General features: G+C 43.9%; 1 protein-coding gene across 3 annotated transcripts in view; it reads right to left on the minus strand.

The window, feature by feature from the left end:
- Positions 1 to 1,496: 1,496 nt before the first annotated feature.
- The window catches only part of UBFD1 (ubiquitin family domain containing 1), a 152,374-nt gene continuing 126,978 nt past the window's right edge, over positions 1,497 to 26,892 (minus strand). For 2 of the 3 annotated variants that reach the window (XM_068110541.2, XM_068110542.2), the window contains exons 6-7: positions 3,931 to 4,013; positions 1,497 to 2,136 (exon numbers count right to left, since the gene is read on the minus strand). In XM_068110541.2, coding sequence (XP_067966642.1) covers positions 2,026 to 2,136; positions 3,931 to 4,013 — 194 coding nt within the window. In that variant the 3' untranslated portion in view covers positions 1,497 to 2,025. Of the gene's footprint in view, positions 2,137 to 3,930; positions 4,014 to 4,985; positions 5,074 to 26,892 lie in introns of all 3 variants that reach the window. The other variant, XM_068110543.2, reaches the window with a different exon arrangement.

Here is a 26,892-nt window from a genome sequence, read left to right on the forward strand (position 1 = left end):
AGTAGAAGAGAGATAACACGAGATGTTTCCAACTTGAGTTATGGTCTGCAAGATTATATTCAAAGGACACTTGGCCTGTTCAATCTAAAATTGCATCGGTTTATCCTTGCATTATAATTCACAAGTGTGTCAAGTGTGGTTGAAATCTCTTGCAGTTCACAAATGAATGCAGTAACACAGATTCTCAATTAGAGGGCACCTGGCTTGAGATCTTTGACCATTTTGAACCCAAAATGTAACCAGTTCATTGTTTTATTACAGTCTTTAGTTATGCCAAGTTTGGTCAAAATCCCTTCAGTGGTTCACAACTTATCGCAGTAATGAAAATCTGCTACTGTCAGCTAAAGGTCACATGACCTTTGACTCTTTGAAACCGGATCTAATCAGTTGATCTTTGCATCATAATACACCTTTGCACCAAGTTTGCTAAAAAATCCCTTCAGTGGTTCACGAGTTAGCGTGGTAACTAAAACCTTCTACTCTCAGCTACAGGTCACATGACCTTTGCCCAAAATCCTATCGCTTCATCCTTGCATCGTAATACAACTTTGAACCAAGTTTGAGATAGTTCAGTAAGGCAAATCTGTTGATTTAAGCTAAAGGTCACATGACCTTTGACCCCAAAATCTTATCAGTTCATCTTTGCATTATAATACACCTTTGTACCAAGTTTTTTTTTAAATATCCTTTCAGTGGTTCAAGAGTTGTCCTGGTAACTACAACTTGCTACTTTCAGCTAAAGGTCACATAACCTTTGCCTCTTTGAATTCAGAATCGAGTCAGTTAATCTTTCATCATAATACACCTATGTCGTATTGCACCAAGTTTGTTAAAAAAAAAAAAAAAATCCTTTCAGTGGTTCACAAGTTATCGTGGTAACAAAACTTGATGATGGACGGACAACCTGAAAACATAATGCCTCCGATGCCAGAGGCACAAAAAGATGTTTGGAAGCGAATGTGAAAATAAATTCATATTGCTCAATCAATTGCACTGACCTGAAAACACCAATTCAATAACGTGCAGAACTTTTTTTAAAATCTTGTTGGAAATAAGTGATAGTTTTTGGGTGATGTGATCAATTTGCACATGATGTTCCAAAAGTTCCAGCATGGTATCTATACAATCAACCGAAGGCAAAAATAATAACAATACTACTACTACGACTACTACTACTACTTCTAATAATAATAATAATAATAATAAAAAGCAAAATTACTTTTTCACTCACGTGATGTTGATCGTTTTAAGAGTTAACAATGAACAGAAACTTCAAGGATTTTAGATAAATGACACCAATAAAAAGTTATTGCAATCTCTTTTTGCACAATTGCCTAAGGACGCACTCTATATTCACGAGCATAAAACGACCCGACCATGCCTGGATATTACAAGAAGAGCTCATCATCAAACATCAAGGGCATGCTTGATTGTGTACTTGTGCAGGTCAAATTGGACAAAATACGAAATAATGAACAAAATATCCAAACCCATAATCTTTTTCAACATAACTTCAATTTTATTATTTCCCCATATTCAACATTTCAAAAAGCAAACACTTTTTATATAAAGATACAACTTCCCATCAATATTGCATCACGACTGCGATGCTGGAGCACGTGAACATTTGTTCAGTCCAAGTGTATTTGAGGTGTACAGACCACCAATAAATAGAGCAGGGAGGCAGATGTGTATGCCAACTCTGCCGTTTTGTAAATGCCCCTTGTATTTTTTTTCCAGGGGCAGCACATGATCCCGACTGTTGGAATATGCACCAAAACTTACCAAATATTGTTTTTCCTCTGCCGTTTCTAAGGCAAAAGTAGCTGGAACAAAAGTCAGGCAGGTTAAACGATGAGTCAAAAGTGAAGAGGTTAAAGCTGGAGAGGGGAGATGGTTCTAAAGTAAACGTATTTGCAGTGCATGTCACACAGCGCGATGTGGGCTTCGCCTGCATTTGATTGCCATGCTGCAGTGAGGTGGCAAGGACGCAAGCTGTCCAATTTGCTGTCCAAAAGGCAGTGCTCAGAAGTATTGCCATTTTCCCAGCACGGTGTCCTTTATGGCATCAACATACTGTGCTGGGACCCAGTACACCCAATAATATGAGGCTTCTGTAGGTCCCAGCTGGAAGGCCTGGTGTTAGGTGCAGAAAGGGAGTACTGAGATTAAAAGTGAATTTGCTTGATGACAAGTTGCACACACTTTTGGTAACTGGAGATATATCTATATATATATACAGTCATGTGAAAAAGTAAGTACACCCCATGTAAAGTTTTGACTTTTTCAACATACAGCTATTTGATCTTCATTTCAACAATATTGATAGATAAAGGTGATATAATATCACAAATATCATAAAACATTTACATTTTGTAGTCCATTGTATAATTTAAATATACATAAGTGCAAATTTCGCAGTACGTAACTGTAAGTACACCCCTACATTTATCACTACTTCAAATACCTAAAATTAGAATCAGGTGCACCAGCTCAGGTGCAAATGATTAGAACATCGTTAGAGAGGATCTTGGAGGAACCTGTCTTATTTAAACCTCAGACATTTAGTTTGGTTTGCTCTTTGTTGTTGAAGTGTGCGGCGTCACCATGCCTAGATCAAAAGAGCTCTCTGAGGCCTTCAGAAAGAAGGTTATAGATGCCTACGAGTCTGGGAAGGGATTTAAAAAGATCTCCAAACAATTGGAAATAAATCATTCGAATGTCCGGAAGATCATCGACAAGTGGAGAAGATTCCAAACAACTGCCAACTTGTTCAGGCCAGGCTGCCCCAGAAAATTCAGCCCGAGAGCAGACCGCAAGATGCTGAAAGAAGTCTCTAAGAACCCCACAATGTCATCATAGGACCCACAGGTAGCTCTTGCCACTGTTGATGTCAAAGTGCACGAGTCTACCATTAGAAAGAGGCTGCACAAATTTGATCTGCATGGGAGGTGTGCCAGGAGGAAACCTTTGCTGTCCAGAAAGAACATCAGGGCAAGACTAAAGTTTGCCAATGAACACCTAGGCAAAGACCAGCACTTCTGGAGCAATGTGCTCTGGACAGATGAGTCAAAGGCAGAGCTATTTGGCCACAGTACCAGAAGACATGTTTGACGAAAACCAAAGACAGCATTTGACCACAAGAACCTGATACCAACTGTAAAGCATGGTGGTGGAAATATTATAGTTTGAGGCAGCTTTGCTGCATCAGGGCCTGGGCAGCTCACCATCATAGAATCCACTGTGAATTCTTCATTGTACCAGAGGGTGCTTGAGGATAATGTGAGGCCATCTGTCGGAAAGTTGAAGCTCAACCGAAGGTGGACCTTGCAACATGACAATGACCCTAAACATACCAGTAAATCCACCTAGGAATGGCTGAAAAGAAAGAAATGGAGGGTTCTGGAATGGCCAAGTCAAAGCCCGGATCTAAATCCCATCGAGGTGTTGTGGGGGGATTTGAAACGAGCTGTGCATGCAAGAAACCCCTCAAACATCGTACACCTGAAAGAATTCTGCATGGAGTGGGCAAAAATTCCTCCCAGTCGATGTCAGAGACTGGTAGACAGTTATAAGAAACGCCTACTTGAGGTTGTTTCTGCCAAAGGGGGCAATACCACCTATTAGAGCCAAGGGTGTACTTACTTTTTCCACATGCGAAATTTGCATTTATGTTTATTTAAATTATACAATGGACTACAAAATGTAAATGTTTCATGATATTTGTTATATTATATCACCTTTATCTATCAATATTGTTGAAATGAAGATCAAATCGCTGTATGTTGAAATATGTTGAAAAAGTCAAAACTTTACATGGGGTGTACTTACCTTTTCACGTGACTGTATATATATACTGATCCTCATCTCAGCTCACCGATTTTACTGTGGTTTGAGCCACAAGTTGTACACAATGTCGTAATGGCTTACCATCATTTGATATCCATCATGTTCTTCAATAGGCTCACTCACGATGTTCTTTATGGAGCCCATTGGGATTTTTTCTGTACGTTCTGCAGTAAAATGTACAAAAAACAAACAAAGAGCAAGGAAAATACAATTGCTAATAATCTCGCAAAGTTTGATAGCCAGCTATGTCAGAAAACTGCCTAATTAACCAACTTGTTTTAAAAGGGAATGGAATTGGGATGGAATAAATTATAATCGACTTGTTTTGAAACATTTAGGATTAATAAAATAATTAATGAAGAAGAGGTGAATGCCATTAATTGATTGGCGGTAAAGAAGAGGGAGCATTGTATAAACAGTAGGGTGGCACAAAAATGAACTGAAAAAAAAAAAGTTTGAATTCCTATTCTCCACAAGGCTCTTTCTGTTCGATATCACAAAAGAAGCCTACATGCAAAAAATCTGGAAGATCGGCCAATATTTAAATGTCGCGCCCTCAAAGTAAAGATCTCTAAATTCCGTAATTTCACCTAAACGTAAAGAGCCAAAAACAATACCTACTACGACTTGTCCCCAGCCACCGAAAAAGATGACCAGTTCCGACAAAGTTGTCTTTGATAAAGAGAGTAACTGGTGTGACGTTTTTTGTTTATATGAAACGATTTTGTTCAGTCGTATTAACTGCTCTTACATGCATGTTATAATATATATTTGTATAACATGTGTCCTGTGTGGTTGAATTTGTGTTTTTCAAATAAACATTAATATTGTATTTTTGTTTCAAATCCTTAAAATATAGGGACTGGTCGCCACCTCTAAATATTGTACGATCTGTCCAATTTTTGGCATGAGTTTTTACATCTTGATATGTCGAACCCAGATAGCCTTGTGGAGAAAGATATTTCAACTTTCATTGTTTTGGGCCACTCTAATAAACAGATTTGGGTAAAGGTAATAATAAAAAAAGTTTTTAAATTAAGAAACGAGAAATAACAATATAGATGTTTATACAAGTTCAATCAAAAGGTATTGCAACTCGGCTATACAGAACCAAGATAAGTTGTCAACTTTATTACCTGTCACGAAGGTGGACGGAGGTTGTTTTTACCCTTGCCAGTTTGTGTGCAGGATATCTCAAAAAGTTGTGGACAGATTCAAATGAAACTTGGACAGTTTGGGTGTGCGACAAGGACGAATAGATTAGATATTGGTGAAGATCCGAAAAAATTTCAACTGATTCTTCACCATTGAATGATAGAGCTAAAACATATATATATATATATATATATATATATATATATATATATATATATATATATATATATATATATATATATATATATATATATATATATAGCATTATATCTGAAAAGGTTATGGACGAATTCGGACGAAACTTCGTGGACAGGTTGGGTGTGTGATAAGGCCGAATTGATTCGATTTTGGTCAAGATCCGAAACCAGATCCAGATACGAAGACTATTTATGCTTAAAGTGATTCTTCGCCATTTGGCGATGGGGCCAAAAACGATATAACTCAAAAAGTTATGGACGAGTTATGACAAAACTTGGTGGATGGGGTCGTTAGTTGACAAGAACAAGTCGATGAAATTTTGGTTCAAGTCTGAATCCAGATCCGGCCTATCATTGGGATACAAAACCTAAACTAACGAGCTTGGCAGAGGTATGCACTCCATCAAATGCTGTTCTTGTTACCCTCGCCAGAGGAGAGGGTATTGCATTTGAGTCCGTTTGTTTGTCTGTCTATTTGTCCGCACAGAATAAATATGATTTTCTCTGCAACCGTTGGTCCGATTGACATTAAATTTTCACCATAGGTGCAACTCCACCTGTAGAATTTTTATATGATAATTATGACATCATAGGTCACGTGGTTCGGCCGCCATCTTGGAAAAACCGAATAACTTTGCACCTCTATCTCCAAAAGCGCTGAATAGAAAAAATTGAGACATGGCTCATTGTAAAGAACTCTCCATGGGGAATAAAATATGTTAATGATGATGTCATAGGTTCCCTCCATAATGACGTCATAATTCGACAAGTACAAAACTTCATCCAATCAAGATGAAATTTATTGAGCGCCATGTCGGCATAAACTGGTGGAGAAAAAAAAATGATTACGTCATCGGTCACGTGGTTCGGCCGCCATCTTAGAAAAACTGAAAAACGTTGCACCTCATATATCCGAAAGGGCTGAATAGAAAAAATGAAGACATGGCTCATTGTAAAGAACTCTCCATGGGGAATAAAATATGTTAATGATGATGTCATAGGTGCCTCTATTATGACATCATAATTCGACAAGTATAAAACTTCATTCGATCAAGATTAAATTTCTTGAGCATAATCTAGGAATAAATTAGTTTTTAAAAAACGATGACGTCATCGATCACGTGGTTCAGCCGCCATATTTGTTTTAACACAAAAGCCTAAAAAACCACTGAAAATACATCCTGGCGAGGGTTTGAAATCTCTGATTGCTCTTTTTCTTGTTTATATATGTAATCACTATACATCGGATTTTTATGTGAAAAAACAAAAAATATTTTTTCACATAAAACGGCTTTTTTGCGCGCAAAAAAATTATTTTGCTATTTTCGGAGGAAAAAAAGATTTCGCCCTTTTTCGGGAAAAATAAAATAAAATGCCCTTTTTGGTCGAAAATGTCTGGCAACGCTAAAAAAAATTAGGGAATTTTTCGAAATTTTTAACTGCGATCGAAATTTTTAACTGCGATCGATCTCAAAAACAAAACGTTGCGTCCACTTGCGTGCGTTGCGTCCCCAGCGTGTACAGCAGTGAGGCGGTGTACTACAGTGAGAGAGTGTACACAAAGTGTGAACAAGTCTCCTATCAAGATGAGTGCTGCTCTTCGTGACAAGTGGCTGAAGGAATTCAACGCTGGCGGCGATGGGGCCACCTTCAAGTACGTGTCGAGTGACACGGCTTTCTGTCGAGCTTGTGAAAAGACTTTCCGGGCGAAGCAGAAGTCTGAGCTGGCCCAACATGTCCGAGGAGACCGCCACAAGAGCAACTTGGCCTTGAAGAAGAAGAGGACGGTCACGCAAGCCACCATGGAGGACTTTGGTGGCGGAAAGAGGCACAAGTGCGAAGTCGTGGCTCAGGAGCTGTGCCAGGCCATGCTGGCCGCTGGCATCCCATGGTCGAAATTGGAAAACCCTGCCCTCCGGTCGTTCCTGGAGAAGCACATCACTCTCCAGATCCCCGATGAAAGCTGGATTCGAAAGCACTACCTCGACAAGTGCTACGACGAGGCCTTGGCGGGGATCCGTGCCGACCTCGGACAGCAGCCCATCTGGCTGTCCGTCGACGAGACGACCGATTCGGCAGGTCGATATGTGGCCAACATCATCGCGGGACGCTTGTCCAAGGAGGGGTACTTTTGTCCCCCACCTCGTCCAGTGCATGTTTCTGGAGAAGACCAACTCCGGGGAGATCGTGCGTGTAGTCAATGACATGCTGCGCTATCTTTGGCCTGATTTCAAGCCTCAAGGTGCCTCAAGGTCCTCGTCAGCGATGCCGCGGCCTATATGATCAAGGCCGGCCATGCCCTGAAGGAACTCTTCCCGGACTTGCTGCATGTGACTTGCGTTGCCTACGTGCTCCACCGTGTCTGCGAGACAGTCCGAGAAATGTTCAAGGACGTCAACGACCTGATTGCCACGACGAAGAAGGTGTTCGTCAAAGCCCCGTCGCGTGTTGTCTTTTGGAAGGAGCAGCAGCCCAATCTTTCTCTCCCCCCAGAGCCCATTCTGACTCGGTGGGGGACGTGGATCGACGCCGCGGTGTTTTACGCCGAGCACTTCGAGGCCGTCAAGGACATTGTGGACCAACTGAACGATGACGACGCGATGGCAATCCGGAGTGCCAAGGACCTGTTCGGAAAGGCGGACATCAAGCTCAGTTTGGTCTTCTTAAATGCCCACGTGTCGTTCATCCCGAAGATCCTTAAGCAGCTGGAGGAGGCCGGCATGGAGCTGGCCAAGGCCTTCCAGCTCCTTGATCAGGCCAAGGAGGAGCTCGAAAAGATCCGAGGCTGCCGTAAGGAGATCCTGCTCACCAAGTTCAAGGCGGTGTTGCAGCGCAATCCCGACATTAGTGTGCTGAGGACAGTGGCTTTGATCCTGGATGGAGATCAGCACGGATCTGAGGTTGGTGTGCCGGCTGGAGTCAAGCTTGCTGACATCCCCCTCTTGAGGTACTGCCCCATCGTCAGCGTCGACGTGGAAAGGTCCTTCTCCGTCTACAGAAACGTCCTCACCGACCGCCGACACCGCCTCACCAAGGAGAACATTACCAAGATAATGATTTCAAACACCTACTTTAACCGTTCCTAAAAGAGTCTTGTCAATTTCTTCTAGTTCTCTACTTATCAAACAATGCGGTTGCAATAAAGGTACCTGAACGTCATTTTTTACCTGTTTACTAGCCCAGAGTGCTTAATGTTGTGCAGGAAAAAGCTTACCATTTTTTGTTCTTTTTTTGACTGATTTCTGAAAAACTTGGTAATAATAAAAAATGAATAAAACGGGGGGAAAAAATATTTCGGGATTTTTTCACATAAAAAAAAAAAAATTCCGCTTTTCAAAACATAAAAGGCCTATTTTCTTAACATAAAAATCCGTAGTCTAGTAATCACTCTTCATCTCAACACACTTCATTTGTTTTTCAAACGAACAATGTCCTGATAAGATAAATCTTGTGATTGTTCCTTTAACCACTTATCAACAGTGGCCTTCAAGGAATCATCTTCTTGAACCCATTTACAAAGCAGATTAGACTTGAGAACAAATAATAATCGCTTGGCGACTGATCAGGGCTGTAGGGCGAGAGATTTAAATGTTCAAATGCAAACTTGTGAATGACGGCCTGTGCAAATCTAATCCTGTGAACCGGCACACTGGCACATAATGAGCAACATCCGCCAATACTTCCCTGCTTGATGAAAAGGGAGATGGGATCAATTATGTTGTCACACAGCACCGCCCCTCATAATACAATAATTTAAAATATTTTTCACAAATGGCTTCAAAGCCATGCCAGCAAGTCAGAATATTAATGAGTCATCACAGTTTTGTGTGGCATGGGATCCGCCAGAAGCAGCACTTTTGAATCCGAGGAGATGCTGGTCATAATCTTGCTGGCAGAGGTCTGCCGGAAGTATTTCAGAGGTGGGGATGTCCGATGCTTGCACTGCATCGATTCGGTCTTGGGTTCATAGTTCCAGTGGTGAACACAAGTCATCATCAATAACCAGACGTGACAATACCTCCGCTAGATCAGCACTGAAAACCTCCAGCAAGTAGCTACAGGCACTAAGTTACAAACAATAATTATAAAATAATAAATACAAGAAATAAATATGACAGGCACATGGAATATTAATCTCATCTTTCACAGCAAGCCTGATTTGGTGAGACCAAATTGATGGGAGAAAATAAATAAATAAAAGAATTAAGGGTGGGATTGATGTGCCGAAGAGGTCTGGATTGCTGTTTAGATGTCCACATCGTGCAGAGATGCACGTGCAGGCAGATGGTGATGATATACAGAGCCCTCCATAAGTATTGGAACAATGAAATCAAATTTGGTATTATATATATATATATATATATATATATATATATATATATATATATATATATATATATATATATATATATATATATATATCTATCTATAATTCCAGTAATCTCTGTGTGTGTGTGTGTCTGTGTGTGTGTATGCGACCGCTGTTTCTCGACAACTACCGGTCCGATATACTTGAAACTTGCCAGGTATATTGCTGGGGACCCGAGGATGTGCCTTTTCAAGGTTTCATATTAATCGGACAAGTAGTTACCGAGCTATGGCGATTTCTTTACCAAACTCCGCAAGCCGTTCGCTTTGGACCAAACCATTGCATGTAAATAGAGGGGGGGGGGGGGGGGGGGGTTGTCACCGTACTCGCAAGCCGTTCGCTTTGGACCAAACCATTTCATGTAAATAGAGGGGGGGGGGGGGGGGGGATTGTCACCGTACTCGCAAGCCGTTCGCTTTGGACCAAACCATTTCATGTAAATAGAGGGGGGGGATTGTCACCGTACTCGCAAGCCGTTCGCTTTGGCTTTGCGAATGGACCAAACCATTTCATGTAAATAGAGGGGGGGGGATATAATTTTAGATATATATATAGTACGGGCATGCCCTAGTATATTAAATTAAATTAAAGATTAAATAAAATTAAAGATCGACGTCCTGAAGCTACGTCCGCGTCTTATTTAATCTAACGATTATTTATTCAATACAAATGAGACGCCCTGCTCGTACTTTGGAGTTTCTACTATTTCTTACAGTTATATATATATATATATATATATATATATATATATATATATATATATATATATACATACATATATAGTCCCGGTGTGTGCCCTGGTTTAGAATAGGGACACCGTATCCCTGCGTGTCGTAAGAGGCGACTAAGAGAGTTGGCGTCAGGAAGGGCATCCACCCATTAAAACATTGCCTCAAAAAGAGAACCATGACAATTACAACTACATATGAGCAGGGTACAGCCCGAAGTGGAGATCGGGTTCTGAGGTTTGGGACATGGAATGTCGGGACAATGACAGGGAGATCAGGAGAAGTGGTGGAAGTATTGATCAGAAGAAGAGTGGACATATGTTGTCTGCAAGAGACGAGATGGAAGGGAAGTGGTGTGAGAATGGTGAAGGGTAGGCAGGGACAGAAATACAAGTTTGTGTGGCAAGGGTGCCCGGAGGGCGTGAATGGTGTTGGTGTCCTGTTTTCTGAGGAGTTTGTAGACAGTGTGGTGAGTGTGACTATAGTGAGTGAAAGGTTGATGATGGTGAAAATAATGATTGGAAAGCTCTTGGTGAACGTCATCTCGGGATATGCTCCGCAGGTTGGTCGGAGCGATGAAGAGAAGGACAAGTTCTGGTGTGCGATAGAGAAGCTGATGGAAAACGTGAAAGATGAGGAAGTTGTTGTGGTAGGAGGAGACCTAAATGGACATGTGGGAAGGAGTATGGATGGTTTTGAGGGAGTTCATGGGGGTTACGGATATGGTGTGAAGAATGGAGAAGGTGAAAGGATTTTGGAGTTTGCTGATGGAGCTGATTTGTTGATTTGTAATACTCAGTTCCAGAAAGAGGATAATAAGCTTGTTACATACACGTGAGGTGGGTCGACGACAACCGTTGACTACCTGATGGTGCGTAGGCGAGATAGGGGGCACCTCCGGGGTACAAAGGTGATCCCGGGGGAGGAGGCTGTTTCACAGCACCACTTGGTTGTCTGCGACATAAGGGTGAAAGGTGCGAGGAGAGCTCGGCGGGTGAAGTACCAACCGAGAATGAAGGTGTGGAGGTTGAAAGAGGTGACAGTAAGGGAGGCATTAAAAGAGAGGCTGAGTAGGGTAGAGGATGATGTGGTTGAGCTTGAAGGTGGTTGGATGTCAATGAAAAATAGTCTGTTGGGAGCCGTTGGTGAGGTATGTGGATGGACAAAAGGACCACCGAGGCACTCGGAAACGTGGTGGTGGGATGATGAATTTGGAAAGAGGATTGACGAGAAGAGGAAGAGGTTCAGGGAGTGGCAGATTGCGAAGGGTACGGGAGCAGAAAAAGCAGAGCATGAAAGTTATAAGGCAGCCAAGAATAATAATAATAATAATACATTTATTTTATATAGCGCTTTTCAAGAAGCCCAAAGACGCTTTGACAGAGTACAAAAAACAAGTGCAAAAAGACAAAAATCAATAGGTAAGTAATCAAAGCAAAAGGAAGGAGAAGGAGAAGAGATAGTCAGGGGTTAAATGATGTGGGTTAAATGTTAAATGCAGGGTTGAACAGGTGGGTCTTGAGTGATGTTTTGAATATGGTGAGTGAGGAGGAGTCTCTGATGGTGTGAGGTAGTGAGTTCCAGAGGGTGGGAGCAGCGATGGAGAAGGCCCTGTCCCCCCAGGATCTTAATTTGGTCCGGATGGGGGGGGGGGGGGGGGGTCAGGAGGTTGGTACCAGCAGAGCGGAGGTTGCGGGTGGGAGTGTGTCTGGAGAGGGGGTCAGCCAGGTAGGATGGGGCCAGGTTATCGAGGGCTTTGTAGGTCAAGAGGAGGATTTTGTACTGGATTCTCTGGGGGATGGGGAGCCAGTGAAGCTTGTAAAGGACGGGGGTGATGTGGTCACGGGTCCGGGAATGGGTGAGTAGACGGGCAGCGGAGTTCTGAATGTATTGGAGTTTATTGGTGATTATTGAGGGTGAACCACAGAGGAGGCTGTTGCAGTAGTCCAGACGGGAGGTGATGAAGGCGTGGATGAGGGTTTCTGCAGCCGTGGAGAGGGATGGACGGAGACGAAAGATGTTTTTCAGGTGAAAGAAGGCTGTCTTTGTGATCTGTTTAGTGTATTTGTCGAAGGAGAGGGTTTGGTCAAAGATGATGCCAAGATTCCGGATGTGAGGGGAGGTGGATACTGGGAAACCGTCGATGTTGAGGGCAAAGTTATGGGTGGATTTGGTGAGCGTTTTTGGGCCAATGATGATTATTTCGGATTTATCATAGTTAAGTTTGAGGAAGTTTATTTGAAGCCAGGATTTTATTTCAGTGATGCAGTTTGTCAGGATAGAGTGGGTGGCGGTGGAGATGGACTTGGTGGAGATGAAAAGCTGGATGTCATCGGCGAAGCAGTGGAATTGGAGACCATGACGGCGGATTAAGTGACCAAGGGGGGACAGGTACAGGATGAAGAGGAGGGGGCCAAGAACTGAACCTTGGGGGACACCTTGGGGGAGGGGAGCAGTGGGGGATTTGCAGTTATTGATGGAGATGAACTGGCGTCTGTCAGAGAGGTATGATTTGATCCAAGAGAGGGCAGTGCCGGTAATGTTAACGGTGGTTTCAAACTGTCGGGTGAGGAGGATGGTGTGATTGATGGTGTCAAAGGCGGCGCTGAGGTCGAGGAGGATGAGAATGTTGAGGTTGCCGGCGTCAGAGGAGAGGAGAAGGTCGTTGGTGATTTTGAGAGCAGTTTCAGTACTGTGGTTGGAGCGGAATCCGTATTGGAATGTTTCATACAGGTTATTGGCAGAGAGGTGATGTTTGAGTTGAGTGGCTACAGCGCGTTCCAAAACTTTTGACAGAAAGGGTAGGTTGGAGATGGGTCTGAAGTTATTTAGGGTGTTAGGGTTGAGTCCAGGTTTTTTCAGAATGGGGGTAACAGCAGCAATTTTGAGGGATGGTGGGACGATACCTGTAGACAGGGAGGAGTTTATTGTTGCAGTGATAAGTGGAGAGAGAGCAGGAAGGGAGGCCTTGACAAAGCTGGAGGGGATGGGGTCAAGAGTGCAGGTGGCAGTTTTCATTCCTATGAGGAGTTCAGAGAGGTCAGTAGGGGAGACAGGGGAGAATTGAGACAGGGGTTGGCAGGATAAGGGGGGGGCAGGTGGTTTGAGGGGGAGCGGGTGCGGTGGTGGTTAAGCTGTTGTAGATGTTGTCAATTTTGCTTTGGAAGAATGAAAAGCCTAGGTCACACATAGGCGGATTTGTCGGCGACTACTGGCGACTGAAAAAATCGCCACCACCCGCCGACAATCGTAATGAAACCGTAATGGACGGTCGCCTGTAGTCGTGGTTATCCTCCCCAGGTCGCCTGCAGTCGGCAAGAGCCGCAAAGGGGCAAAATAATTTTTTAAATGTTTAAAAACGGCGCGCTCAGTCGCAATCGAAAAAAATCCGCCATGCTGTCGCGATGGAACCGCCATGCTGTCGGCGGTATCCGTAATAAGACCGTAAAGTGGCCGCAACCCAGTCGCTCATAGTCTTCCGCAATCGCCCCAGCATCGCCCCACCAGCCAGCACGGCAGAGATGCGAATGCCATACGGCCTTCCTGCGGCATCTTCCCGACTACGGACCGACACTGTTGCGGCTGCGTATCGACTACAGAAGAACTGCCACGTCTCCCCTGCGGCTATGGGAGACTGACGACGACAGCAGTAAGACTAGTGGCGGCCGAGTTACGGCCATTGGCGACAGAGATACGACTGCCTGGCGACTGCATTACGACATACCACGATTCCATGGCAAGACAGGATGGTGTGAGGGTCTCCGTGGAGTGAGGTCCTGTGGTGCCGACAAGGATATGGCTTTATTGTTTGGACTTGGGACTTTTGGGAACTTTATTTTTGGGACTTTGGTCCTTTGGAAACTTTATTTATGGGACTTGGGACCAGTGGAAATAATTTGTTGGACTTTATTTCCATTCTCTCTCCCTGCAGAAAAGTTTGATTATTACATTACAATGATACATCTTTATTAACTTTCTTATTGTACATAAAACATCTTTATGCTTCATGTCACACATCATTGAAATGAATAAAGTGAAATGTAAAATAGAGAAATAAAGATTTAAAAAGTTGTGTGAATCGTCTCCAATCGCCGGCGGTCTTATTGCAGTCTTGCGGACGTCGGAGTAAACCGCCACCCGGCCCCAATGCAGTCGCCGCGATCCGCCATCGGTCGTAATCTAGCCGCCAGACTGTCGCCACGCTGCCGCCGTGCATCCACAATGCAGTCGTCGTCGATCTTCAACAGTCGCCATCCCACTCGGGGCGTCGTCGCAATGCAGTCGCAATGTGGCCGCCTGCAGTCGCCATACTGCCGCCTGACCATATTTGACCACCCGAAATCGCCAGTAGTCGCCGAAAAATCTTGATCACCGGCAGTCGCCAAAATATCCGCCTATGTGTGACCTAGGCAAAAGGAAGGAGATGCAGTTGTCCACTGTGAATGACTGGGTGGTGGTGTTCAGGGGGCTGAGGAGTTTGTTTATTGTAGAGAAGAGTGCTTTTGGGTTTCCGGAGCCAGAGTGGATAATTTGAGAGTAGTAGGCGGAGCGGGCGCGGGAGAGGGCATCTTTGTAGTGTTGTAGGTGGTCCTTGTAGGCTTGGGAGTGAATTGTGAGACCTGTTTTATTGCGGAGTCTTTCAAGTTGGCGAGCACGAGTTTTCATCAGGCGGAGTTCAGGGGTAAACCAGGGAGCAGAATGGGTGAAAGACACTGTTTTGGTTTTTATAGGCGCACGCTGGTCAAGGCAGGAGGAGAGAGTGTGGTTGTAGTCAGTGAGGTCAGAAGGGGTGTGGAGGTCAACGAAGGGAGAAGTGGACATTTTTTCAGAGAGGGTGGATGAGAATGAGGTAGGTGAAAGAGCGTTTAGCTTACGGAAGTTGATAGTGCGATAATGCCTTGGTGCTGGGGTGGGGATGTTGATGGTCATAGTGATGGCTAAGTGGTCGGAGAGGGTGAGGTCGGAGCCAGAGAGATAGTGCAAAATTAATCCAGTAGAGCAGACAAGGTCCAGAATGTGACCACGGTTATGGGTAGGAAAGTTGACATGTTGAGTGAGGTTAAAGCAGGTGAGTAAATCAGTAAAGTCAGTGGTTATTGTGGAGTCAATGTGGATATTGAAATCACCGAGGAGGAGGATTGAGGGGGAGAGGGAACATAGCTGGGTCAGAAAGTAGGAGAAGTCAGACAGGAATGATGGGTGTGGTTTGGGAGGGCGGTAGACGACAGCCATGACTGGCTGTGTGTGACCAGAGAGTTTAAAAGCCAGGTGTTCAAATGATGGAGCAGCTGCAGAGCAGCCAAGAAGGCTGCAAAGAACGAGGTAGCAAAGGGAAGAGGGTCAGAGAGCGGTATTCAGGATTTGCAAAGCAGATAGCGAAAGAGAGGTGTGATGTGATGGGGGTGAGTTGCTTGAAGGATGAAGTGGGAAAAATTGTTGTGGACCCAGATGGAATTAAGGGAAGATGGAAAAGATACATGGAAATGCTGTTGAATACAGAGAATGAATGGAATGGCAACATAGAGAGTAACCCAGTTTTAGGACCGGCAGAGAAGATAACTGAGAAGGAAGTTGAGGAAGCGATAAAAGCAATGAAGAGTAGAAAAGCGGGAGGGCCGACGGGAGTTGTGGGAGTTATGTTGAAGGCAGCAGGAAGTTGGGGTGTGAAGAGAATGACAGAGATCTGTAATCTGGTGGTGAAAGAAGGACGCATTCCAGTGGATTGGGAACTGAGTACCCTCGTCCCTCAATACATGGGGAAAGGTGACCCTCTGGAGTGTGGCTCGAACCGAGCGATAAAGTTATTGGAGCATGGAATGAAGGTATTGGAAAGGGTGTTGGAGAGGAGGATAAGGAAGAAGGTGAAGATCGACGAAATGCAGTTTGGATTTGTGCCAGGAAGAGGAACGACAGACGCGCTCTTTATTGTGAGGCAGTTGCAGGAGAAGTACATGGAGAGGAGGAAGAAGTTGTTTCTTGAGTTTGTTGATCTGGAGAAAGCATTCGATAGGGTCCCACGCGAAGTATTGACATGGGCATTGAGGAAGTTAGGAGTGGAGGAATGGTTGATCAGAGTAGTGATGGCAATGTACAAAAGAGCGCGCACAGCTGTAAGGACGAAGGACGGGAACAGTGGTGAGTTTGAGGTGAAGGTGGGAGTGCATCAGGGGTCGGTACTAAGTCCACTACTATTTGTAGCTGTGACGGAGGTGCTGGCTCAGAACGTAAAGGAGGGTTTACCATGGGAGTTGGTGTATGCAGATGATCTGGTGTTGATTGCAGAAAGTATGGATGGATTGAAGGAAAAGATGAACAAGTGGAAGGAATGTATGGAGACAAAAGGTCTGAAGGTGAATATCGGAAAAACGAAGGTGATGGCAAGTGGCAAAGCATGTGGTGAGGTGGAAAGAACTGGGAAGTGGCCATGTGCTGTGTGCAGGAAGGGTGTCAGAGTGAATTCCATTCAATGTGCAATGTGCGCTGAGTGGGTTCATCAAAAATGTAGTGGTTTGAGAGGGTCGTTAACCAGTGTGGCAGCTACATTCAAGTGTAAGGTGTGCACAGAGGGAGCTGCAGATGGAGGAAATGTTGAGTTGGATCTTGGAGACGGCGTGAAGCTGGCAGTTGTGAAAACATTTTGTTACCGAGGAGACATGCTGAATGGAGAAGGTGGATCAGACTCGGCAACGGTTGCTGGAGTGAGATGTGCATGGAAGAAATTTCTGGAACTGAGTGGTGTGCTGACGAGGAGGGGAGTGTCGTTGAAGCTGAAGGGAAAGGTGTATGCTGCATGTGTGAGAAGTGTTATGATTTATGGGAGCGAGACATGGATAATGACCGTAGAGCAGCAACGAAGGCTGGAAAGGGTGGAAATGCGAATGGTTCGGTGCATGTGTGGAGTATCGTTGAGAGGAAGACAAATGATGAATTGCGAAAGATGATGGGAATAGAGCCTGTGATGGATGCTGTGAAGAGAAACAGTTTGAGATGGTTTGGTCATGTGTTGAGGAAGGATGAAAGTGACCGGTTGAGAAGAGTGATGGAAATGAATGTAGAAGGAAGTAGAGGACGGGGAAGACCGAGAAAGACTTGGCTAAAGATGGTCGAAGAAGAAATGTGGGAAAGGGGGGTAACATGGGGAGATGCAGAAAATAGGGCAAAATGGAGAAGATTGTCATGGGGACCGCAAGGCTAACCCCCGCTCTAGCAGGGAAAATGGCCTTAAAATGCCTGTTGTGTTGTTTGTATGTTAACGATGCATACAGAGATATGATCCCATATAAAGGGAGGGACGCTTTGCGCCTACCTTGAAATCAAAATATATTCAAACTACAGTTCGTCCTCGCTTAACATTGTAGTTATGTTCTTGAACAGTGCGACTTTAACTGAAATGACTAAGCGAATCCAATTTCCCCATAAGAGTGAATGTAAATATGGGGGAAGAGGGGGGGGGGGGGCAGGAGGGTTTAGGCTGCAGGGAGAATTTTTGACCGGCAGATAAAAGACACTATTTACATATAGAGTCTAAGTTTTAAATAATTTCCAACAACCAATTGGATATCATCATCTCTAATTGCTTTTTTCTCATCATCTCTCGTTGCATCAGATCTTTATTGGTTAGGTCTTCTCTGTGTGATTATTGGCCAAGCTGAGGATAACGTTTTTCATAGCGGGAACAACATCTTTAAATCCTTAAAAGTCATTGACACATTCAGGCCACAACGTTCTCCACACACCATTCATGCACACCTGAGTAACTTCAGCCCAGGACCCACCGATGTTATCAATGCACAGCTCAGTATATCCTCTGGGTGGGCCGATACACCGGTATTTACAGTCTGGTTTATGCTGTAGCTTTATTAAAATGAGGAAAACTACTAGTTTGTACTTAATCAAAGAAAAAACGACTTTATAATGGAGACTGAACGGCTTTAAACAAGTATGCTCTCTAATAGATCAGCAACTTAATAACAAAATGTTAACTGGGACGATGTTAAACAAGGACTTGCTGTACTTAATTTCAAAATGTCATTCATAACCCTGGTGTTGGGCTAGCGGCTAGGGTGCCGGCTTTAGGATACCAAGGATCCTGGGTTCGAATCCCGGTCGATTGCTGAATTAACGCCAGGGGGGTTGACTCAGCCTGTCATCCTTCCGAGGTCGGCTAATTGAGTACCAGTTCACTGGTAATTCCCTGTTTGTCGTTAAAGGCGGCAAAAAGGGTTGGCGTCAGGAAGGGCATCCGGCCGTAAAACATTGCTTCAAAAAGGGGACCGAAAAACAACAACAACCACGGTTCCCGAAAAAGGCCAACCCCCGCTTTGCGGGGAAAAATGGCCTCTAAAGGTGGTATTTATATATTCATACAATCATTAACACCAGCACATTGTACATTAACAAGTGTTACGCCTAGGTCCCCCGTCGGGGAAGTGATGCGAGTTGACAAAGTGGAACACGCAGAAAACATGCTATGATATGATATTTCGCTCACAAGGGTCAGACATACATGGAGGCGGCCATCTTGGATTTTGACATGGCGACCCAATTTTCAATAGCGTTCTTCCTTATGCCTAGATACACCCACACACCAGAAGGTACTTCGCTTATTTTTCAAGATATTTTGCTCACAAGGTTCAGATATATATATGGTGGTGGCCATCTTGGATTTTGACGTGGCGACCCAATTTTAAACAGCGTTCTTGCTTGTGCCTAGATACACCCACACACCAGATTAGAAGTTGGGACTTCACTTATTTTTCAAGATATTTCGCTCACAAGGTTCAGACATATATATGGTGGCGGCCATCTTGGATTTTGACCTGGCGACCCAATTTTCAATAGCGTTCTTCCTTATGCCGAGATACACCCATACACCAAATTAGAAGTTGGTACTTTGCTTATTTTTCAAGATATTCATCTCACAAGTTTCAGACATACATGACGGCGGCCATCTTGGCTTTTGACGTGGCGACCCGATTTTAAACAGCCTTCTTCCTTGTGCCTAGATACACCGACACACCAGATTAGACGTTGGTACTTCGCTTATTTTTCGAGATATTTCGCTCACAAGTTTCAGACATATATATGGTGGCGGCCATCTTGGATTTTGACGTGGCGACCCAATTTTCAGTAGCGTTCGTCCTTATGTCGAGATACACCCACATACCAAATTATAAGTTGGTACTTCGCTTATTTTTCAAGATATTCATCTCACAAGGTTCAGACATACATGGCGGCGGCCATCTTGGATTTTGACGTGGCGACCTAATTTTCAATAGCGTTCTTCCTTATGCCGAGATACACCCACACACCAAATTAGAAGTTGGTACTTCGCTTGTTTTTCAAGATATGCAGGTTACAAGGTTCAGACATACATTGCATCAGACATACATGGCGGCGGCCATCCTGGATTTTGACGTGGGTTGCACCCACACACCAAATTCGAATGCGGTCCTTCGCTTACGCACGCACGCACGCCTGCCTGCACGCACGCCCACACACACGCACACGCACGCACGGACGGACAGACGGACACACGGACGGAGGGGGAAGCCATAGTCCCCCTTTCGCTCCGCTGAGCGACGGGGGACAATAAAATGAATCTTATATGCTAAACTACGAGTATCATTTAACATAATTTGTGTTTTTATCACATAAAAAAACAAAAAATAACATTCCTTTCAGTCTCTTTAAGCACCATTGATTAAAAGAGAACATGGAAAGACAAACACAACACAAAGGATGAGACTGCCTCCAGAACTCATTTTAAAGTAACTGGCCAATTGCTTCCTTTATAGCTGTCTCTCTATGCATGCCCATACCCATCAAACTATCGATAAAACCTTTTTTTTGTTTTTGTATACAAGATCGAGGCTCGTGTAAGAGCTAACATTAATCACAAAAAAAAAAACGGACACATAAAAAAACATATATTAAAAGGAGCGAGAGACTATGGGGAGAGAGAAGGAAGCACACAAGTACAACAGCAAAGAACAGGGGCATCGGGAGATCTGTGGGACGGAGAGGGCTTGGGGGGGAGGGGGCATGGGAAGGGGGGCGGGTGGGGGAGGTATAAAACACATGGACACTCCTAGGACTTCCAGGAAAGAAGTCGGAATTTCAAAAAAGCGGAACTGGGGTGAATTAATGGGGGGTAGAAAAGATCAAGGTTGTGGATGGGGGAAGAAAAGAGATGGTGGTGAACAGCTGTTTTAAAGACCTGGAGGGAGGAGTGGGATTGAAGAGAGTGAGGGAGTTTGTTCCAAAGGTGGGAGAAAAGAGGAATGAAAGAGTGAAGGTGAGCAGAGAGCCTATATTTTGGCAGTTTAACCATAAGAGGGTTGCTGGCAGATCTTGTGCGACCTGTAGGAATATTTGGGGGACAGAGCACAGAGAGAGCTGGGGGAGCAAGGCCGGAGAGGAGTCGGTAGAAGACAGAAAGACCACCAACCTGCCTGCGGAGAGTGAGTGAAAGGCCCTCGGAGTTAGCATCATCGCGAGAGATTCCAATGATTCTGAAAGTTTTGGTTTCTACAGCGTAGTAGTAGTTTCCAGGATGGTAGCGGAGGAATCTGAAACCCATTAGTGTCCAGGTTTCACGCTGCCTCTGTCGTTGCTTATGTCACACTACCTCTCTGTCGCTCCCTTTCCTTCACGGAAAGGAAACGTTCTCCACGTGCGGGGTGAAAAAACATCTTTGCGGACCTGGGTGGCTGCATTCACAGCCCCATGACGTTGGGTGATTGAGAGATGGCAGTCCATTGGAAAAAGTCAAGGTGACCCGAGGCTGTCCAAAGTTTTTTCCACGCTAATTAATTCCCCACAGGGATAAAGTGACAATGATGTCAGAGAGCCTAAAGTTTTTGTTAAGGTGGTTTAGACTCGAGTTCCTAAGGAATTGCAGCTCTCAAACTAAACAAATGACATTCCAAAGTGTACAGTTCCTACAAACAATTGTGGAATTTATATTGTACAATAAATTATATAATTAATATATCTATCCTTATTTATGAATACACTTTAGCTTCACTTCAAGTGGAATAAGATATGCCTTTCAGATTTATGACAGTCTAATTATAAGTTCCACATGACTACTTTAAAAGAAACCAAAGAGAGGGGAGAGAGAGAGAGGAGGTGTGGGGGTTGGGGAAGGCGTACCAAAATGGCGTTTGCCAGCAAAAAGGATGTGAGCTAAAGTAAAATAAGGCCTCTTATTTTCAGAGTACAAAAGAGGGAAGGGGGGGATTAAACAAGGAGGAAGATGAGCTCTTTCAATGGGTTATCTTGGCACAAACAAGTCATGCATGGAAGAAAAAACCATCCAATCAAACAGGTGCGAACAGTAGAACAGGTGCGTGGGCTGTAAGGAGTATTGTTCCCCTTTGTCTACACAGTTACTTATCTCTGGCTTAGAAACCGAGTCACAATAGATGAAGCCATGTTTGTGCAGTGATTGACCTCATATGGCTGGATCCCTGAACACAACTCGGAATTTTATTAATCATAATCATTTCTAATCGACATACTCACATGTGACCTTTAAATATAAAGCTTAATCGACTTAAAATGTATAGCATTCTTTTACAAATACAAATACATTTAAAGCATACCACACATCTCCACATTAACCCGAAGGTGATATTCATCACAAAGGTAGATTTTTCAACAACAATCGACTCGTGTGTTCAATGAATCTATTTTAAGGTGCAAAGTGTTATTTATTTATTAAACAATCGAGGCTCAAATAAGTGCTGACAGAGGGGAGGAGGCAATGGACTTTGCGGTGGGACAACATGAAGACATGCATGAACAGGAGAATAGAGAAGAGAAAAAAAAGAAATGGTAACCTGCAATAAAAGTGGTAGGTTAGTATAGAGTTAATGGGGAGGGGAAATATCACATGTATGAGACGAGATGGCGTTGTTCTGCAAACATGAAGCCCAATATGGATGAGTGGAATGGAAAAGAGGGTGGTTCCACAAGGAGAAGAAAAGAGGACCAAGAAAGTGGAGGTGAACAGAAAGCCTCGAGTTTCACAAGGAGGGGGTAACAACCAGAAAAATGTATGCATCTTGGAGGGGCTGAAAGAGGGACAGAGAAAATGAAAAAACAGGGGGAGCAGGATCAGAAGACAAGAGGTAAAAATCAGACTCTCAACATGTCTACAATGAGCAACGTGCCTATGTTTATTTCTGGCAGATATCAATGATGTTGACAACTTTGGATTCCAGCAATGTGAAGCTAGACGTGAAGCCAAGTACCCAGCCCATTGAGGAGAGCAGCACTCAACTATGGAGAAGGCATTGTATAATCAAAAGAAGTTCAGATACACTCAGGAAGGGTTTCACACAACAGAGGATGCCAAGTGTGGAAGCCAGCTTTGAAATGCCAACTTCCTTGGAGAGGTTGTGACCGACAGTGAGGCCCAGAAGTTAAGGAGAGAAAATCTTCCAGTGGAAAATCAAGGAAATTTGCAGGCGAATGGGTTGGGCAATCTTCTGTAGAAACGTTATTAAAACATGAGATTTACCTCGATTGAATGACATTGTCTAAGTGTAGTGTTAGTCGGGCATCTGATCCTTTTCAGATCGTGAGAGAGTGAAGCAGTTTCTGCTAGCATATCGGAGGGATAAAGTATAGTGGAGGATAATGTGGAAATGTCAACAAAGAGCACCAGCTTGATGGGCCAAGCTTGATGTAGCACCAGCTTGATGGGCCAAGCTTGATGTAGCACCAGCTTGATGGAGCACTAGCTTGATGGCCAAATGTCCTCCTTTTTTTTTTTTTGTATACAAGATCGAGGCTCGTGAAAGAACTAACATCAATCACAAAAAAGACAAATGGACACACAAAACATACAATAAATGGAGCGGGAGACAAGATGGGCAGAGAGAGAGAAACACACAAGTACAACAGCAGAGAACAGGGACAACGGAAGATCCGTGGGAGGGAGAGCGCTTGGGGGGGGGAGGAGGTATGGGAAGGCGGGGGGTGGGGGGGAGGAATGTATAAAACACATGGACACTGCTAGAACTTCCAAGAAAGAAAGAAGTCGGGATAAAAAAGAAAAAAAAGGAAAAAAAATAATCTTTTTCTTCTTTCTTGTCTCCAAAAAAAAACAAAAAACTCTTGCATCCAAGTTCCTAGTTTATGTATCCTTGTGTAAGGAAAGGTGGCAGGGGATGCCACAACCAAAAAACTGGGCAAGTATAGTGTGTTGGGTCCTCCACTGTGTCAAATGCCTAAGATGTGTCCAGAGAGACATCAATTACCTCATGTTTGAAATCCAGGGCCTCTATCCATTGCTTATCGATAGGTAGTATCTGAAGTTGAGTGACCAAGACAAAAGCCATACTGATCAGAAATGATCAGAAATAAGGCCAGTTAGGAAGAGGAAAGCTGTTGACTTGATATCAGCTGCAATTATGGATTCTAGACTTTGCTTACAATAGGAAGTATATTTGAGCCAATAATTAAGAAGATTTAACAACGCAGCCAGTGATGTCATCTCAGCCAGTTACCAAAGCAGAGTAAAGGCTGACCCAAACTATCTCTTCAAACTCAGATGAAAAAGTCAGAGTCCAGGATCAGTGCATATTAATGGAGTGAGGTTGGGACAGAGAAATGTGTTGGATACACAAGATTTGGAGGCAAACACTGAGGTGAGACATTGTGCCACATTTCAGACAGTCTGCTTTCAAGCTTTACGAGGTGAAGGGGGTATAGAGGAAGCATACACCAGTAACAGACTAAAACAAGGTGCCACCAGGTCTTTGAAGAAGGCTTCTAGGTCTGCAAAGAGGTCCAGGGTAGCTTCTTCCAGGGTTTGAGTCAGATCTGCAGACAGTGTCCCATCTGTATCCCAGGTAGCTTTCTACCCCACCCAAACCTGACAAAAATGTGACACAAATTGTTCCACTTTGCCCAACAATGCATTAGATTCACACTGTTCAGTTACATATTAACACTGACTTTCTCAGGATCATAATGGACAAGCAACTTTCATGGCTGAAGATAATCTTTTGATCTCTGGAAGATAGACAACTCCACTCAGCTACGCGTCCAACTGACTCCCTTTCTCAATAGGCAGTACAGTAGGCCAAACACTGCCAATATGTATTAAATATACTGACTGCAGTACTCATAATAGAGCATAGCAATGACAGTTTTCCATTTAGTCACATTCCCATAGACAGGGTCTTCTTGGATTTCTCAGACCTTGTCCTCCGTAGAATGTAAACCATGGATATCGATCCTGTGGCACAGGTAAGTAACATATGGCATCACAAATCAAAACTTGGCTAACCCTAGGAGTAATCCAGCATTAAAGAACCACTTCAACACGCAATCAAGATTGCCTAGAATCTACATAGATGTAGATGATAGTGATCTGAAAAACCAATGACTCAAGATGTTGTCTTGGTAGCTGGCACTATGTTGTTCGGAGGTAAAAAGACAACCCATGCCACTTTGTTGGATATTTCATGCCAAAACTCAGACAGCATTAGCTGTACAAGCCAAATACTCAGCAAAATGATCCAGAAGAACCTAGTCAAGAAGAACATAGAACCCAACTTCATGTCAAGATTGGAGAAGGACTTCACTCATGTTGATGTGTAGGTCATCAATTTGAGGGACTGGGTAGTTGTCCAGTTCAGCACTGACTTTCTTTCTCAGGGTGAGGGGCACTGGCTGTGTTTTCCAGAAAACAAGCTTGGCATCTTTGTTGGGGTTGAATTTGCCAGTAATGCCTCAAAAATGTTCAAAATTCATTATTGAAAATGTCAGCCTATTTGGCAAGTACACTACATGACCAAAAGTATGTGGACACCCCTTCTAATTTGTGGATTCGCCTGTTTCAGCCACACCCATTGATGACAGGTATATATAATCAAGCACACAGCCATGCAATCTCCATAGACAAACATTGGCAGTTGAATGGGCCGTACTGAAGAGCTCCGTGACTTTCAACATCACACCGTCACAGGATGCCACCTTTCCAACCAGTCAGTTCGTCAAGTTTTTACCCTGATAGAGCTGCCCCAGTCAACTGTAAGTGCTGTTATTGTGAAGTGGAAACGTCTAGGAGCAACAACAGCTCAGCCACGAAGTGGTAGGCCACACAAGCTCACAGAACGGGACAGCCAAGTGCTGAAGCGCGTAGCGCATACAAATCGTTTGTCCTCAGTTGCAACACTCACTACCGAGTTCCAAACTGCCTCTGGAAGTAACGTCAGCACAACAACTGTTCGTCGGGAGCTTCATGAAATGGGTTTCCATGGCCGAGTATCCGCACACAAGCCGAAGATCACCATGCACAATGCCAAGCATCGGCTGGACTCTGGAGCAGTGGAAACGCGTTCTCTGGAGTGATGAATCACGCTTCACCATCTGGCAGTCCGACGGACGAATCTGGGTTTGGCGGATGCCAGGAAAATACTACCTGCCCGAATGCATAGTGCCAACTCTAAGGTTTGGTGGAGGAAGAATAATGGTCTGGGGCTGTTTTGGTTCGGGCTTGGCCCCTTAGTTCCAGTGAAGGGAAATCTTAACTCTACAAGCTTACAATGACATTCTAGATGATTGTATGCTTCCAACTTTGTGGCAACAGTTTGGGGAAGGCCCTTTCCTGTTTCAGCATGACAATGCCCCTGTGCACAAAGCAAGGTCCATGCAGAAATGGTTTGTCGAGATCGATGTGGAAAAACTTGATCGGCCTGCACAGAACCCTGACCTCACACCATCGAACACCTTTGGGATGAATTAGAACACCGACTGCGAACCAAGCCTCATCGCCCAACATCAGTTCCCAACCTCACTAATGCTCTTGTGGCTGAATATAAGCAAATCCCCACAGCAATGTTCCAACATCTAGTGGAAAGCCTTCCCAGAAGAGTGGAGACTGTTATAGCAGCAAAGGGTGGGGGGCAGGGGGGGGGGGGGTGGAGGGGCAATTCCATATTAATGCCCATGATTTGGAATGAGATATTCGATGTTCAGGTGTCCGCATACTTTTGGTCATGTAATGTATTTCATTTCATACATTGGATGACTTTGTGGTACGAAACTGGTGAATCTGCTTGCAATAATTGCATGTGGAACATGTGACATCAAACTGACACTATGGTTTCATGATAAACTGCATTTACTTGTCATCCACGGTGATGGCCCAATTCTCCTTAGTAGAACTGGCTAGAAGTCATCTAGCTCAATTATTGAGCTGTCCATAGAAGTCTGAGATAGTATTGAAAGGAGGCAAAGATCAGGGGAAGGGTATAAAACAATTTCTAGTGTTGAAAGTTCCCAAAAGCACAGAGAGCTCCATCATTAGGAGATGGAAAGCATATGGAACTTTCTTCCACTTCCAATTTGGAGTGTTATAGCAAAGGGGTTGAATACTTATTGACTCGAGACATTTCAGATTTTCTTTTTCAATTATCTTGTAAAAATTTCTAAAAAAAATAATTCCACTGATATTATGTGTAGATCAGCGACCAAAAAAAAATCTCAATTTAATCCATATTAAATTCAAGCTGCAACACAACAAAATGTGAAAAAGTCAGGGGTGTGAATACTTTCTGAAGGCACTGTATAT

This window comes from Myxine glutinosa, chromosome 3 (assembly GCF_964187855.1).
Source record: "Myxine glutinosa chromosome 3, kmMyxGlut1.1, whole genome shotgun sequence".
Lineage (NCBI taxonomy): Eukaryota > Metazoa > Chordata > Myxini > Myxiniformes > Myxinidae > Myxine > Myxine glutinosa.